Genomic DNA, 12,826 nt, shown 5'->3' with positions numbered 1-12,826 from the left:
GCTTGCGGAGTGAATGGAGGTGTTCGCAAAGCGATCGCCTAATCTGCGTTTGGTCTCCCCAGTGTAGAGGAAACCGCATCGTGAGCAGCGAATACAATATACTAAATTACAAGAAGTACAAGTAAATCGCTGTTTCACCTGGAAGGAATGTTTGGGGCCCTGGACAGTGGGAAGGAGGAGATAAAAGGGCAGGTGTTGCATCTCCTGCGCTTGCACGGGAAGGTGCTGTGGGAGGGGAAGGGGAGGGGGTGTTTGGGTGATTGAGGAGTGGACCAGGTGTCGTGGAGGGAGCGGTCCCTTCGGAATGTTGAAAGGGGAGAGGAGGGGAAGATGTGTTTGGTGGTGGGATCACGCTGGAGGTGGCAGAAATGGCAGAGGATGATCCGTTGAATGTGGAGGCTGGTGAGGACAAGGGGAACTCTATTGTGGTTCTGGGAGGGAGGGGAAGGGCTGAGAGCATAAGTGTGGGAAATGGAATGGACATGGCCGGGCCATGTCAACCACAGTAGAGGGGAATCCTCGGTTGAGGAGAAAGGAAGACGTATCGGAAGCGCTAGTATGGAAGGTGGCATCGTCAGAACAGATGCGATGGAGAAACTGGGAGAATGGGATAGAGTCCTTACAGGAAGCGGGGTGGGAGGAAGTGTAGTCCAGGTAGTTGTGGGAGTCAGTGGGTTTATAATAAATATTGGTCCAATCTCTGCAAGCATGCACAGTGCAGCTGAAACGCCTGCCAGTACATCGCACATTCTCTGCTGCTGCTCCAGAAGTATCCTGTTTGTCGACGGCCCCCGGGGTACAGCATCTGTGTCCAGCTGAGCAGAGCTTGGAGCGTCCTGCGCCCTCTGACGCACTGCTACCCGTTTCCACCATCTGCTCATGCTCACTTGTGATGTGCGAGTCACCAGCTGAAAACCCAACTATCTGTCTTACTGGTCCCACCAAAGTATGAGTATCTGAGTAATCCATGGTCTGCATGATTCCTGAGATGGTGCACCCTCAGAAGGATTGGCCTCCTCTGAGAAGTCGGTGTTGGCCAGCTGGACCACCTCCTATGGGACACGTGAAGGCCCTGTAGAAGATAAAAGACATAGATGAGTATTGTCAAGGTAAGAAATGTTGACGTCATCATTATGCACATGGTCATATTTTAATCGCTGTTGACATCAAGTCAACATGAGTGAGTGTTGTATGCCATGTAGCTGTCTGATATGTAATTTCGTCACCAGGTAGCTGGGAGGCCCCCATCTCCCCATCTCTGACAACCAGGCACACCGAGACTCCACTTATATCCAGTGCCTCCTTCTCTGCACTTGTTAGCTGTGAGATTTATGGAGGGCAACCTCCGGTTCACTGTCTTTCCCTTGTGTTCTGTGCTCTCTTCTGTAATGAGGGAAAGAAGAGACCTATGAGTTATAGCATATGTTGAACGGATGGATGGAGAGCATTTGTCGAGTGTGTCTGAGGGAGAGGTGTGACATTGCATAAGCATAAGGATGAGGGTGAGTGTCAGTGGTGGATAGACAGATGGGGATGTGAGGAAACGTATAGACGGAGAGGGATGGGTGTACCTACAAGGTAAGTTGGTGTGAGGAGTGATGTGCTGGAGTAGGTTTCTTAATGCAGAGTGAGGGGGTTGGGGTGACATGCACATCAGGATGTAGGGCAATGTACCATTGCTCTTACCTTTCCTGCCCTGCTTAGGTCATTGAACCGCTTCTTACATTGTATCCAGGAGCATGGCACCATGCTCCTGCTGCTGACTCCTCCACTACCTCCAACCATGTCTTCTTGGTGTACCCAGCTGGCTTCTTCCTCCTGTCACTAGGGAACAGTATATCTCTCCGGGTCCTTACAGCCCCCAGCAGCACATCCAGGGAGGTGTCACTGAACCGAGTTGCAGCTTTTGTTCTCCTTGACTCTATTCTCCCACTTGCTTCCCTTGGCTCACAACTTTAAACTCTTTCAAATTGCATATTTGGAGTGTCCCTTTAAATACTGCAGTTGAAATTGCGTCATGCGGGTCGTCATCACACCAGCTGATGCTAATTGGTCAGGAAACCCAGAAATGATATGCTAATACAGTGGTTGGTTTAAAAAGCCACTGACTTCCGGATTTCCTGCGCACTACCGGACCCCCCACCCATTCCCAGCGCATCGCGATCTTAAAATCCAACCCAATGTCTGTGCGGTGTTGAGCTGCAGGATATTCAGAAATTGAGCTGTGCATTCCTTTCAATCTGTGCTGGGTCTCATCAATGTGACATCTACGTCCGACACAAGCAAGCTGCATTCATGAAAAGTCACAATTACGGTGATGATTTGCAGTGTCAGATACAGTTCTACAGTTGCGCTTTACACTGTTGAATCTGTTGAAGGCTATCAGGAAGTAAAAACATAAATATTCTGTCTGGAAAAATAATGATAGGCACAAAACTCTAACTGTGACTAATCTGAGGCTAAAGTTCCCATAAATTATTCAAGAATTAATACAAAAAAATTCAAAGAATGTCTGACTTTTGCTAAGCATTCAGCTCAACACAGTAATATCAAAAAAAATGAAGATAATTGACTAAAAGATAATTGAATTGCCAAGATAACAGAATCAATTTTAACACTACATTTATTGGTTTTACTTTTCTTGTTACATTATTCAGCCATTGCAAATAAAGTTAAGCTGAAAGATAGTTTTAGCATCTGCAAAATAGTACAGTATTGCAATTACAATATTATTTATGATCTATTATAAAATAGTATTTCCCCCCACCTTAACTCCACTCTTTCCTGAAGGCACTGATTTATTCAAGGCTATGGCTCCAGTTATCTCCAGTACCTTGCTGCAGAGTGGGAACTGGCTGATTTTATTTTCCCTTGTCTAGCCCACTGGCATTGAGGCCAATTATGGCACTCCTACTGCGCCTCAGCTGAGATCAGCTAACACTGCACATGGATGAAGGCAAGGGCCTCCTCGTCTGTACGAATGAGCACTACACTGGGTGGTGTATACTTCAAAAAGATTTTTGAGACGCAGTGAATTGTATTATTGGTCCCATTGCTGAGTCTTGAAGTCAAATAAAATCTCTGGCATTGCAATAACAATTAGTACAAAACAATTATATTATAGCGAGAGGATTGTTTCTTCTAATTGTAAATATGCCTTGTGATAATTGAACTGTTGATCCCTAGTTAGCTCTTAACTGTTCAAGACTCCGCTGTCACTGGTACAGATTTTATAGCACTCTCCATTGTTGAGAACTTGCTGGAATCCTCAACATCATGTCCTGCACATAAGAAATGGGAGCAGGAGTAGGCCATTTGGCCCCTCGAGCTTGCTCCGCCATTCAATAAGATCATGGCTGATCTGCAACCTAACTCCATATACCTGCTTTTACCCCATATCCCTTAATACCTTTGGTTAACAAAAATCTATCAATCTCAGATTTAAAATTAACAATTGATCTAGCATTAATTGCAGTTTGCGGAAGAGAGTTCCAAACTTCAGTCACCCTTTGTGTGTGGAAGTGTTTCCTAATTTCACTCCTGAAAGGTCTGGCTCTAATTTCTAGACTATGCCCCCAAGTCCTAGACTCCCCAACCGGCAGAAATACTTTCTCTCTATCTACCATATCAGTTCCCCTCAATATCTTGAAAACTTCAATCAAATCACCCCTTAACCGTCTAAATTCTAGGGAATACAACCCTAATTTGTGTAATCTCTCCTCGTAAGTTAACCCCTGGAGTCCGGGTATCATTCTGGTAAACCTACGCTGCACTCCCTCCAAGGCCAATATATCCTTTCCAAGGTGTGGTGCCCAGAACTGCTCAGAGTACTCCAGGTGTGGCCTAACCAGGGCTTTGTATAGCTTGCCAGCATTCCATTAGCCTTTTTGATTATTTCTGTACCTGTTCATGACATTTTAATGATCTATGTACCCGGACGCTCAAGTCTCACCGTTATTTTTAGCTTTTCACCATTTAGAAAGTATCCTGTTCTATCCTTTTTAGTTCCAAAGTGGATGACCTCGCATTTTCCTACATTGAAATACATTTGCCGCAGTTTTGCCCAGTCACTTAATCTATCAATATCCCTTTGTAATTTTATGCTTTCATCTACACTGCCTACAATGCCGCCTATCTTTGTGTCATCGGCAAATTTGCATATGTGGCTTTCTATCCCATCAAACAAAGTCGTTGATAAATACGGTGAATAGTTGAGGCCCCAACACAGATCCTTGCAGGACACCACTAGTCACATCCTACCAATTAGAGTACCTGCCCATTATCCCTACTCTCTGCCTCCTGCCGCTCAGCCAATTTCCTAACCAGGTCAATAATTTGCCTTCAATTCCATGGGCTTCAACCTTAGTTAACAGTCTCTTATGAGGGACTTTATCACATGCCTTCTGAAAATCCATATAAATAACATCCATAGACATTCCCCTGTCCACTTTATTACAATTGACAAACCATTTTATGTAATTATTCTGTTTTTAAAAATAAACAGCTGACATTTTGTGGACCTTGGTGTTTCAAATATTCTTGGATTTTGCCCAAAAAGGAATGGAATTACCAAGTTCTAACAGGATGCCAGCATCTTTTTTTTACAAAATAATTAGTTGAAAAATAGTTTGTCAATTCTAAAATTGTTAAAATACATAGCCTAATGTTATTACTAAAATAGAGAAAGGAATGTAATGCAAGTGTCCGTTACTAATATTATTCATCAATATTGCACCCCATTTGTTTGTCAAACTGATCAAATAAGGTAAAACTCATCAGTGTATTACTGTACTCCAACATTGCTAACCTTGTAGTACCCCTTCACTAACATTATGGAGAGTGAAGAACCCTTTGTTTACTTTGAGAACATTACCGCCCCCCCCCCCCCTCTCAATTATATTAATTTGCAGAGATGACAGACGATCCCTGGTTGTAGTCTGCATCTCTGCACAATACTATGGTCCATAGAAATCTTAGCTACACAATAGAGATTGTCAATCGCATTCCAGTTAGATTTTTGCAGAAGAGAGTCCTTAAACATGCAGCATAATTGGGCTGTGTAGGCTGCAGAAACTTGTTTTTGATGTGATGAAGAGAGAGCGTGTTTCAGTTCCTTAGAATTGTTACTTTTAGGCATTTTTTGAGCTTTCACTGTCCCGTCGCTAAGCCACCCCCCCTCCCTTTGGTTCTCTTCATACGGAATCCAGATGGTATTTGAATTAGGTCAACTGACCAAACGTGCAGCCGACTATAGAACTAGGAATCTTTCGACTGCAGAAGCTGAAATTCCTTTGGTTACTAATGATGGGGAAGCGGGGGGAGGGCTAAATGTACCTTGCTGAATATAATCACAACAGGAAAAGTGCCTGAGTGAGGTGCTTGCTGTTTGCTGAAGAGCTTTTAGCTGCAGGCAGTGCATCCTCAAGATGAGAGACTGTCTTGACATAGATTAACCTGTTCAGGAGTGTTGCCCAGGCGAAAGCGTCCCTCACCTCCAAAAAAAAACACAAAAAAAAAACAACAAAAAAACATCTGGAGTGAAAGAGGAAGGATTTAGCCGGCTGGGCTGAGCAGGCTCCGGGATGACAGATTGGCCTATTCAGAAATCAGTGCAGTTCAGTGCGCCGGTTGCCGTGGCAACGCTGGCTAACTGCTTGCTCCGCCCACGTGACCGCCACAGTGACGCAAGGCGAGAGTGGCTCTTCAGTTTCACTGTGAGTGAGAGAGTGTGTACAGTCCAGGCTCTGAGGGAAGGAAAGGGCCTTTGCTCAACCAGGTGGACCCTGACTGCCAGCTGCCGCCTCCAAGAACTTGCCAGCTACCATGGGCTGTTAAAAAAAAAAAGACACACAACAACAACTCCTGAGGGTCTGCATATAGTGTGTGAGGTAACTGATGTCTTCAACTCTCCCCACCATCCCACCCCACAGTATCTTAACCATTTGTCCTCGCCACAATGTAGAATCACCTCCCTCAATCTTTGTGGTAAGAGGGGGAGAAAGGAAAAGTTTTGAGGCAAAGGTTTCAGCGTGCTGTGCTAGCTTTGTTCTCTGGGTTTCTCTTTTCCCCCCCCCCCCTTCCCCATTCTTTACTCTGTAAAACAGTTGAATCAGTCTGACAGATGGAATAACAAAATAGTGAAGGAAAAGTATATGTTTGCCCAAGTAGCTTTGGAGCTGGCGTGTGAATGGTGGATCAGGTCTGCAACCAGCGGAGGTGCCCACATACAAATGAGTATAAATCTGAGCCCAACAATATATATGTTTGTGCCTTGAAAGACTTTTACCTGTGCTACTTGGTGGACTGTTTGGAAATAAGAAGTTGAGTGCAAAATGTCAGAGATGCAAAATTACAGGGAGTGTTACTCTCTAAATGTGCTAAGTGACGTTATATTTGCCTTCTGAAATAAATTAAGGATTTACGTGTATTTTTCTGCAATAAGGCAAAGCAGTCCTGGCAAACTGATAGTCTGCATTCCACTCTCGCTTTGTAATTTTAGTTTTTACAATGTGTATATCTTCTCTTGATGGGGTTTTTGTTTGAGAATTTCTAACACTGAATATTGTCAACAAAGAAAGGAAATGTGCAGAAATCTGTTCTAGCTTTCTACATGCAAGAATGACTGAACAACATTAAGATGCTGTAATAAAAAATTTTTTTTTAAATGTTTTACTTTAGCACAAATCTTATACAAATTCTTGGACGGGTGTAGACAGTAAAAGATGTATAGCTTCATTCTAATTGTTGGTGAATTCTTACAACAGTTTCTGCACAGCAGACCAACCCACAGAGTACAACACATTGCAGTGTTTGATAGCTTACGGTGTGATAGATAGATATAGATAAAATGTACGTGAAAGGGGTTAACAAATTCTCCCCAGGGTCAAGTAAAATAACCCCTTTATTTAATAGTTTCTATCAAACAGAGCCGGTATAAGGATTGAATGAGTGCCTAAGCAAAACCTGTTTGAATAATTTAATCAAAGAGCTTTGCTTAGACGCTGATTCATGTCCTACACAGTTGAGTGCTTGTTTGATGGGAGCCATCAGATAAAAGCCACATCTTGGTTGCTGGTGAGTGGGGGAATTTCTCATTAAAGGCTTCTAATGAATTACATTTTCAAAAAATTAAGAAGCTTATGACCCTCTGGGTGCTTTACTTCATTGATCATAGCAGTTTGGTAAACTTACAATTAAAAAAAAGTCTGGAACCTCAGCTGCTGTTGGGAGAAGCAGGGAGAGAATCAGCGATCCCACAAGATTACAGTGTGTGTTGATGCCAGGGTCGTTGGAAGTAGCATGTTGGCTACTAATCTATTACTGGGATGCTTTGTTCTTTGATTTTTCACCAAAATTCTGTCCATTAGTGGGAGATTTTCTTTTGTTAAGGGCAAAGGGTGAGAGACCATTCAAGTCAAACAAAGCTTTGATGAAGCTCCTGGGCAATGGGCCAATCTTACAGCAGGATGAACTCTGTTAAACATATGGCCAAGAGATGAAGTATCAAACATCAAAGCGGTGATAATTCCTGTCTGCACTTCAACAATGCATAAGTAAGAGAGTTTAAAAAAAAACTTAGTTTAAAATATGTATATATATATAGTATATATAAATAGATTGTTGATCTACACCTCTCAGATCCAGGTTCTAATCCAACCTAGACTGACTGGATGACATCTGTAAAGATCATACTTGAAATGGGCCAGGGCAGTCTCAATTCAGCTTCTAATGGTGTAATCCTATAGCCCAAATTAAGAAAAGAAAGAACTTACATTTATATCGCACCTTATCGCACCTCTCAGAACATCCCAAAGGGCTTTACATACAACTAATTACTTTGAAGTAATTTTTGCTACAAACTATCTATAATACCGTACTAAAATATCAGTCTCATTCAGCGAAACATCAAGGATGGCTGGTGTAAGAAATGGGAATACCACATTAATGTAGTAAGTGATGCTATTCTGAGGGCAGGACAAAACCACATTTTTGAGGCAGAGTAACCAGTTTTACTTTGCACCTGGCTATGTGATTCCTGGACTTGCTAGATGCAAAAAGTGTGCAGAATGTTTCGTTGCACAGGACTGACATTCCTCATCTTAATGAATGACCATACAACTATCAAACAAAACAGTAGTCTGTCTATCAATTGTGTGCTCATATTTATGCTTAGTATGTGCTTACAATAGATTTTTCATGGTTTGTAAAGGTTAAAGGAAATGATCTCAAATGACTTTCGTGCTGGCTGCTGGTTTTGCTTTCTGTTTATTTTGAATGATCATATGATATAGTGGTTTAGGCTTGTTGGCCCAGTCACACTGGTTTTCCCACCAGTTTTCTGGTGGATCCAAAATGGACATGACTGGAAATGTGCTTTGGAATGCTCTCTGCCATGTCCCTGCTCCCCCCCCCCCCCCGGCCCTTTTCCAGAGGGCAGTTCAAATGTTGGACACAGAGCCAACCTGTTACATAGAATTACATAGAATATATAGCACACAAACGGGCCATTTGGCCCAACTAGTCTATGCTGGTGTTCATACTCCACACGTGTCTCCTCCCATTCCATCTACCTCATCTCAGCCTTTCAGTATATTTTTCTCTCGTACACGCCTAGTTTCCTTTTAAAAGCATGCAAACTATTTGTCTCAACCACTTCCTATGGTAGCGAGTTGAGTTCCACATTCTAACCACTCTGAGTAAACACATTTCTCCTTATTACCCTATTGGATTTATTAGTAACAATCTTGCATTTATGGCCCCTAGTTTTGGATTCTCCCACAAGTGGAAACATTCTCTTCTCATCTATCCTCCCAACCTATTCATAATTTTAAAGACCTCTATCAGGTCTCTTCTAAGTCTTCTCTTTTCTGAAGAAAAAAGCCCCAACCTGTTCAATCTTTCCTGATAGCTGTAATCTCTCAGTTCTGTTACCATTCTTGTAAATCTTTTTTGTGCTTTCTCCAGTGCTTCTATGACCTTTTTATAGTAAGGAGACCAGGAATGTGCACAGTACTCTAAGTGGGGCCTGACCAGGGTCCTATACAAGTTTAACATAACTTCACTACTTTTTAATTTTATACCCCTGGAAATAAATCCCAGTGCTTGGTTAATTGCTTTGCTGACCTGCAATACTGCTTTTAATGATTTATTCACCCGTATCGATAGATCCCTTTGCTGTTCTAGCCCATTCTTATTTTCTAAGGTGTAGGTGATGTTTCTGTTTTCCTACCAAAGTGCATTCAATGACGTGTCATCAGCCGGTTCCCTTAAAGGGACCATGCACAAATTAATTTTGACAGGTGTGCTGACAGTGTTCTACAGTATTGAGGTGCTGCAAACACTGCCGAGCACTGCACAAAGGTGCAGGGCTGCACCCAGGCTCTCCCATGACTTCTTCCATAAGCATAAGCATATGGAGGGAGTCACAGCATGCAGGGAGGTTCTCTTCCCTTCCAATGGGTAGAAGAGACCTCCCCAGGAGATCAACGCAGCCTGGCTGCACATTGCACAGGAGGACACCAGCAGAGATGTCGTCAGGAGGACCAGGCTGCAGTGGCACAAACTTTTCAATGATCTCAGTAGATTACGTAATGTTACTGCCATGCCACACTCAACCTCATCCTGCTGTGTCACTCATCACATCCCCATCACCCTGCCATCCTTACTCACACCAACTTACCTTGCACCTCCACCCATCCCTCTATCTACATTATCACATCCCCATCTCACTAGCCACCCCTCACACTCACCCTCATCCTAGTGCAATCATACCAACTAACAACACACAAGGGTAGCCACTTGTGTGTTTTAGCTAATGTTCATGTGAAGTTTCTGTTAATGTGCTGTCAAACATTGAAATCTTTATTTTCAACACTTTGCGTTCTTGGACAGATTTGTGTAAACCTTTGGAAGTAGCTTAGCGAGTTGCAGTGAATGGTGAGACATAACGGTACCCCCGTAATGGTGGTGAGTGTGAAAGGAATGACTTTGGCATTATAGGGATGCTTTATGGTGTTGGTGTGGGGTGGTGCCAACCTGGCGCATCATGTGGCAGCCAGGGTGTACAGCATCAAGTGAAGTAAATCTGGCCATGGTGAGGCCATCCCAGGCCTCCCGGGCAACAATGTGGTGGGGTGCTACTGCCCTATGTCTTGTGCAGCATCAGTTGATTGCGGAGAAGGTTGGTGGTGTTGTTGGTGCTGCTGGTGTGCCTGGTGCTGCTGGTGTTGGGGCTGATCATGGGGAGATTCTGAGGACCAAGGTGAGATAGTTTCAAGGGCACTGATGCTGTTGTAATAGATGGCAGGTGAACTTGAGATGACAGAAGTGATCTGTCAATGGTGAGAGAGGTTGTTCCAATGAGGTGACACTGGATAGAGAGTTTACTCCAAACACTTGCAACCTGCATAAAGCTCAATCTGTCTTCCAAATGCAGTAAGCAACAGCTTCTGAGCCTGGAAAGTGAACAGATGTGAGATGGGAGCTTTTATAGCACATTTGCAGCTGTCAAGTAATGAGATGATCCCATGGTCATACAACTCCCAATTGCTTACCTGATGTGATCCCCGAGCAGCATGGACCCTGTGGGCGACATCGTAAAATGTAAAGGTGAGCTCAAAATACTTCTTAATGGGCTGTTAACAAGGTCATAATGACCTGAATTGCCTCCCCCACAGCTTTGTGTCGGGTCTGTTCAGTGCTGACAGACCCGACATCTGGGAAAGGCGCATGACAGCGGGGTTCTGACCCACTGTCAAAATAAAAACATTTTCCCACTGACCCCCCTGAAAAATTGCCCCCTTTGTTTTTCAAGATTTCCTCCTAGTTTACCTTCTTTAGTTACACCTTCATTTCCTCATAATTTGCTCTTTTCCAATCTATTACCTTAGTCTTTGTCCTATGTCACTCTTGATCCTAATCTTGACCCTTACTATGTTGTGAGCACTACTACGATGCTCTCCTACTCTTACTTCTCCTATCTGTTCTGGTTCATTACCCATTACAAGATCCAGCAGTGATTCTTTTCTTGTTGGACTGATGTACTGAGTGAGGAAGGAGTCCTGTACATACTGTAAAAACTTGAAGCCCTTTTCTCCTTTCGCCACTACTACTTGCCAGTTTTTTTGGGGGTAGTTCAAAGCACCCATGATTATTATTCTATGCCTGCTACTCACCTCGTAGGATTTCCCATCATATTTCTTTATCCAATTGCCCTCCACTATTTGGTGGTCTATAGTGTACCCCAATAGGGTGATGGATCCCTTATCTTTTAACTCAATCTGTCTGGATTCTGTATCTATCTTACTGCTAGTTACAGTACATCATTTTTTTTCTACTGCCATTATGTTATCTTTAACTAGTATAGCTACTCCATCTCCCCATCTTCCTTCCCTTTCCTTCCTAATTGTGTTATATCTGGCAATATTTAGTTCCCAATCCTGTTCTCTATGTAGCTATGCTTCAGTCATCCCTACTATATCCTGATCTTCTCTACAAATAACTGCCACCAGTTCATCCATTTTGTTTTGAATACTACGTATATTGTTATACCAACAGTTTAAATTATTTTTATCTATTATTCTTCTCTCTTTGTTTTTAGTAGTTATTTTACCTTTACGCTCTATGATTTCTTCTGATCTCTGGCATTTTGTGTTATCCTCATTCCTTCCTTTAGTTTGTCCTTTACTCTCCCTTCCTGATTCTTTTATTGTTAGGTTTCTGTGATTTCTAGCAGTCCCCTGCCCCCATGTTATTAGTTTAAAGTCTTATTTACAGCTCTAGTTATTCTTTCCACTGGGATTCCAGCACGGTTCAGGTACAGCTCCTTCCTGTCCCAGTACTGGTGTCACTGGCCCGTTGGGCCCCAGGTTCCAGTGTTTAAAGGTCACTGGAGGGGGCCTGAAAGGTGACATTCAAGAGAGATCTGTGAAATCAGTGTAAGAGTGACGTAGTGCATGGGTCCCAAGAGCAGCCTCAGGAATTTCAATTAAAAAATTGGTTGCTTTTTTTTTTTAAGGCAGCTCGATTGCTACCTCTTTCTCCCACTGCAGCCGTCTTGGTCCTTTTCTCCCCTTCTATTTGGCTTGATCCTCCTCCCAATGCATATTACCCCAGGGCCGGAAATACGGCCAGGGTCAGTAAGATAGCTCCGGGATGGGTGGAAGTCCTGCCCTGCTGGAGATATCCAGCCAATCAGAAAACCTAGGTCAGTACACATTTGAAAGGTGACTTGATGCATGTTACTTGATTTCTCAATACACAGCAAATGAGGCAAATACCACTAACTATAGTCGCGAGTAATTTTAGTGCCTATTGGTTGCCTGAACTTGTGATTCCTCTTCTCGGTAGAGATAGGCTGTAAACTAATAAGTAAATCAGAGCACTAGAAATACTACCTGGAGCCAAGGGACAAATAAAATAATGTTTGACAAGTAAATATTTAGCGATATGAACAGTTAAATACCTCCTTTATATTGGGTTGTTCTCTGTATCATTGGTGCCTGCCAAACTTCCACTTTATAAATAGTGCAGATCTGGGTAAATATTATTCTGCCTTAGTATTTAAGTTTATTTTCAGGATATTATACCGAATACTTGGCCAGCTAGAGACTTCTACACAATTATATATCAAACATTTTTGATTGCTTTTACAACAAAAAGCTTATGACTAGAAACTTATGCAAAATTTATTTTCTTAAAAGCCTAATTTCTTAAAGGGGAAGTGTTAAGGGATGATTGTGTTAATGGGACGTTCCCAGAGGGAAGGGGCTCTCACAGGGAATGCATCTCGGAGACTTGCCTGTGATTTTCATGCATTAATCACTGG

At 42.8% G+C, this 12,826-nt stretch overlaps 1 protein-coding gene across 4 annotated transcripts in view; it reads left to right on the top strand.

Annotated features, from left to right (window-relative positions):
- Positions 1-12,826, top strand: part of LOC147115167 (neurocalcin-delta) — a 506,449-nt gene that overhangs the window by 341,107 nt on the left and 152,516 nt on the right. The window contains exon 1 of one of the 4 annotated variants that reach the window (XM_085993468.1): positions 5,350-5,888. The exons of the other annotated variants lie outside the window; for them this stretch is intronic. Within the exon in view, the coding sequence (XP_085849594.1) occupies positions 5,583-5,888 (306 nt within the window). The 5' untranslated portion in view covers positions 5,350-5,582. Of the gene's footprint in view, positions 1-5,349; positions 5,889-12,826 lie in introns of those variants that run through there. 4 annotated transcript variants of the gene reach the window in all.

Source organism: Somniosus microcephalus, chromosome 7, assembly GCF_052327205.1.
Source record: "Somniosus microcephalus isolate GS21.2 chromosome 7, FLI_Smic_1.0, whole genome shotgun sequence".
Classification (NCBI taxonomy): Eukaryota; Metazoa; Chordata; class Chondrichthyes; order Squaliformes; family Somniosidae; genus Somniosus; species Somniosus microcephalus.
Note: the sequence above shows the minus strand (reverse complement) of the source record. Positions and strands in the feature narration are given on the sequence as shown.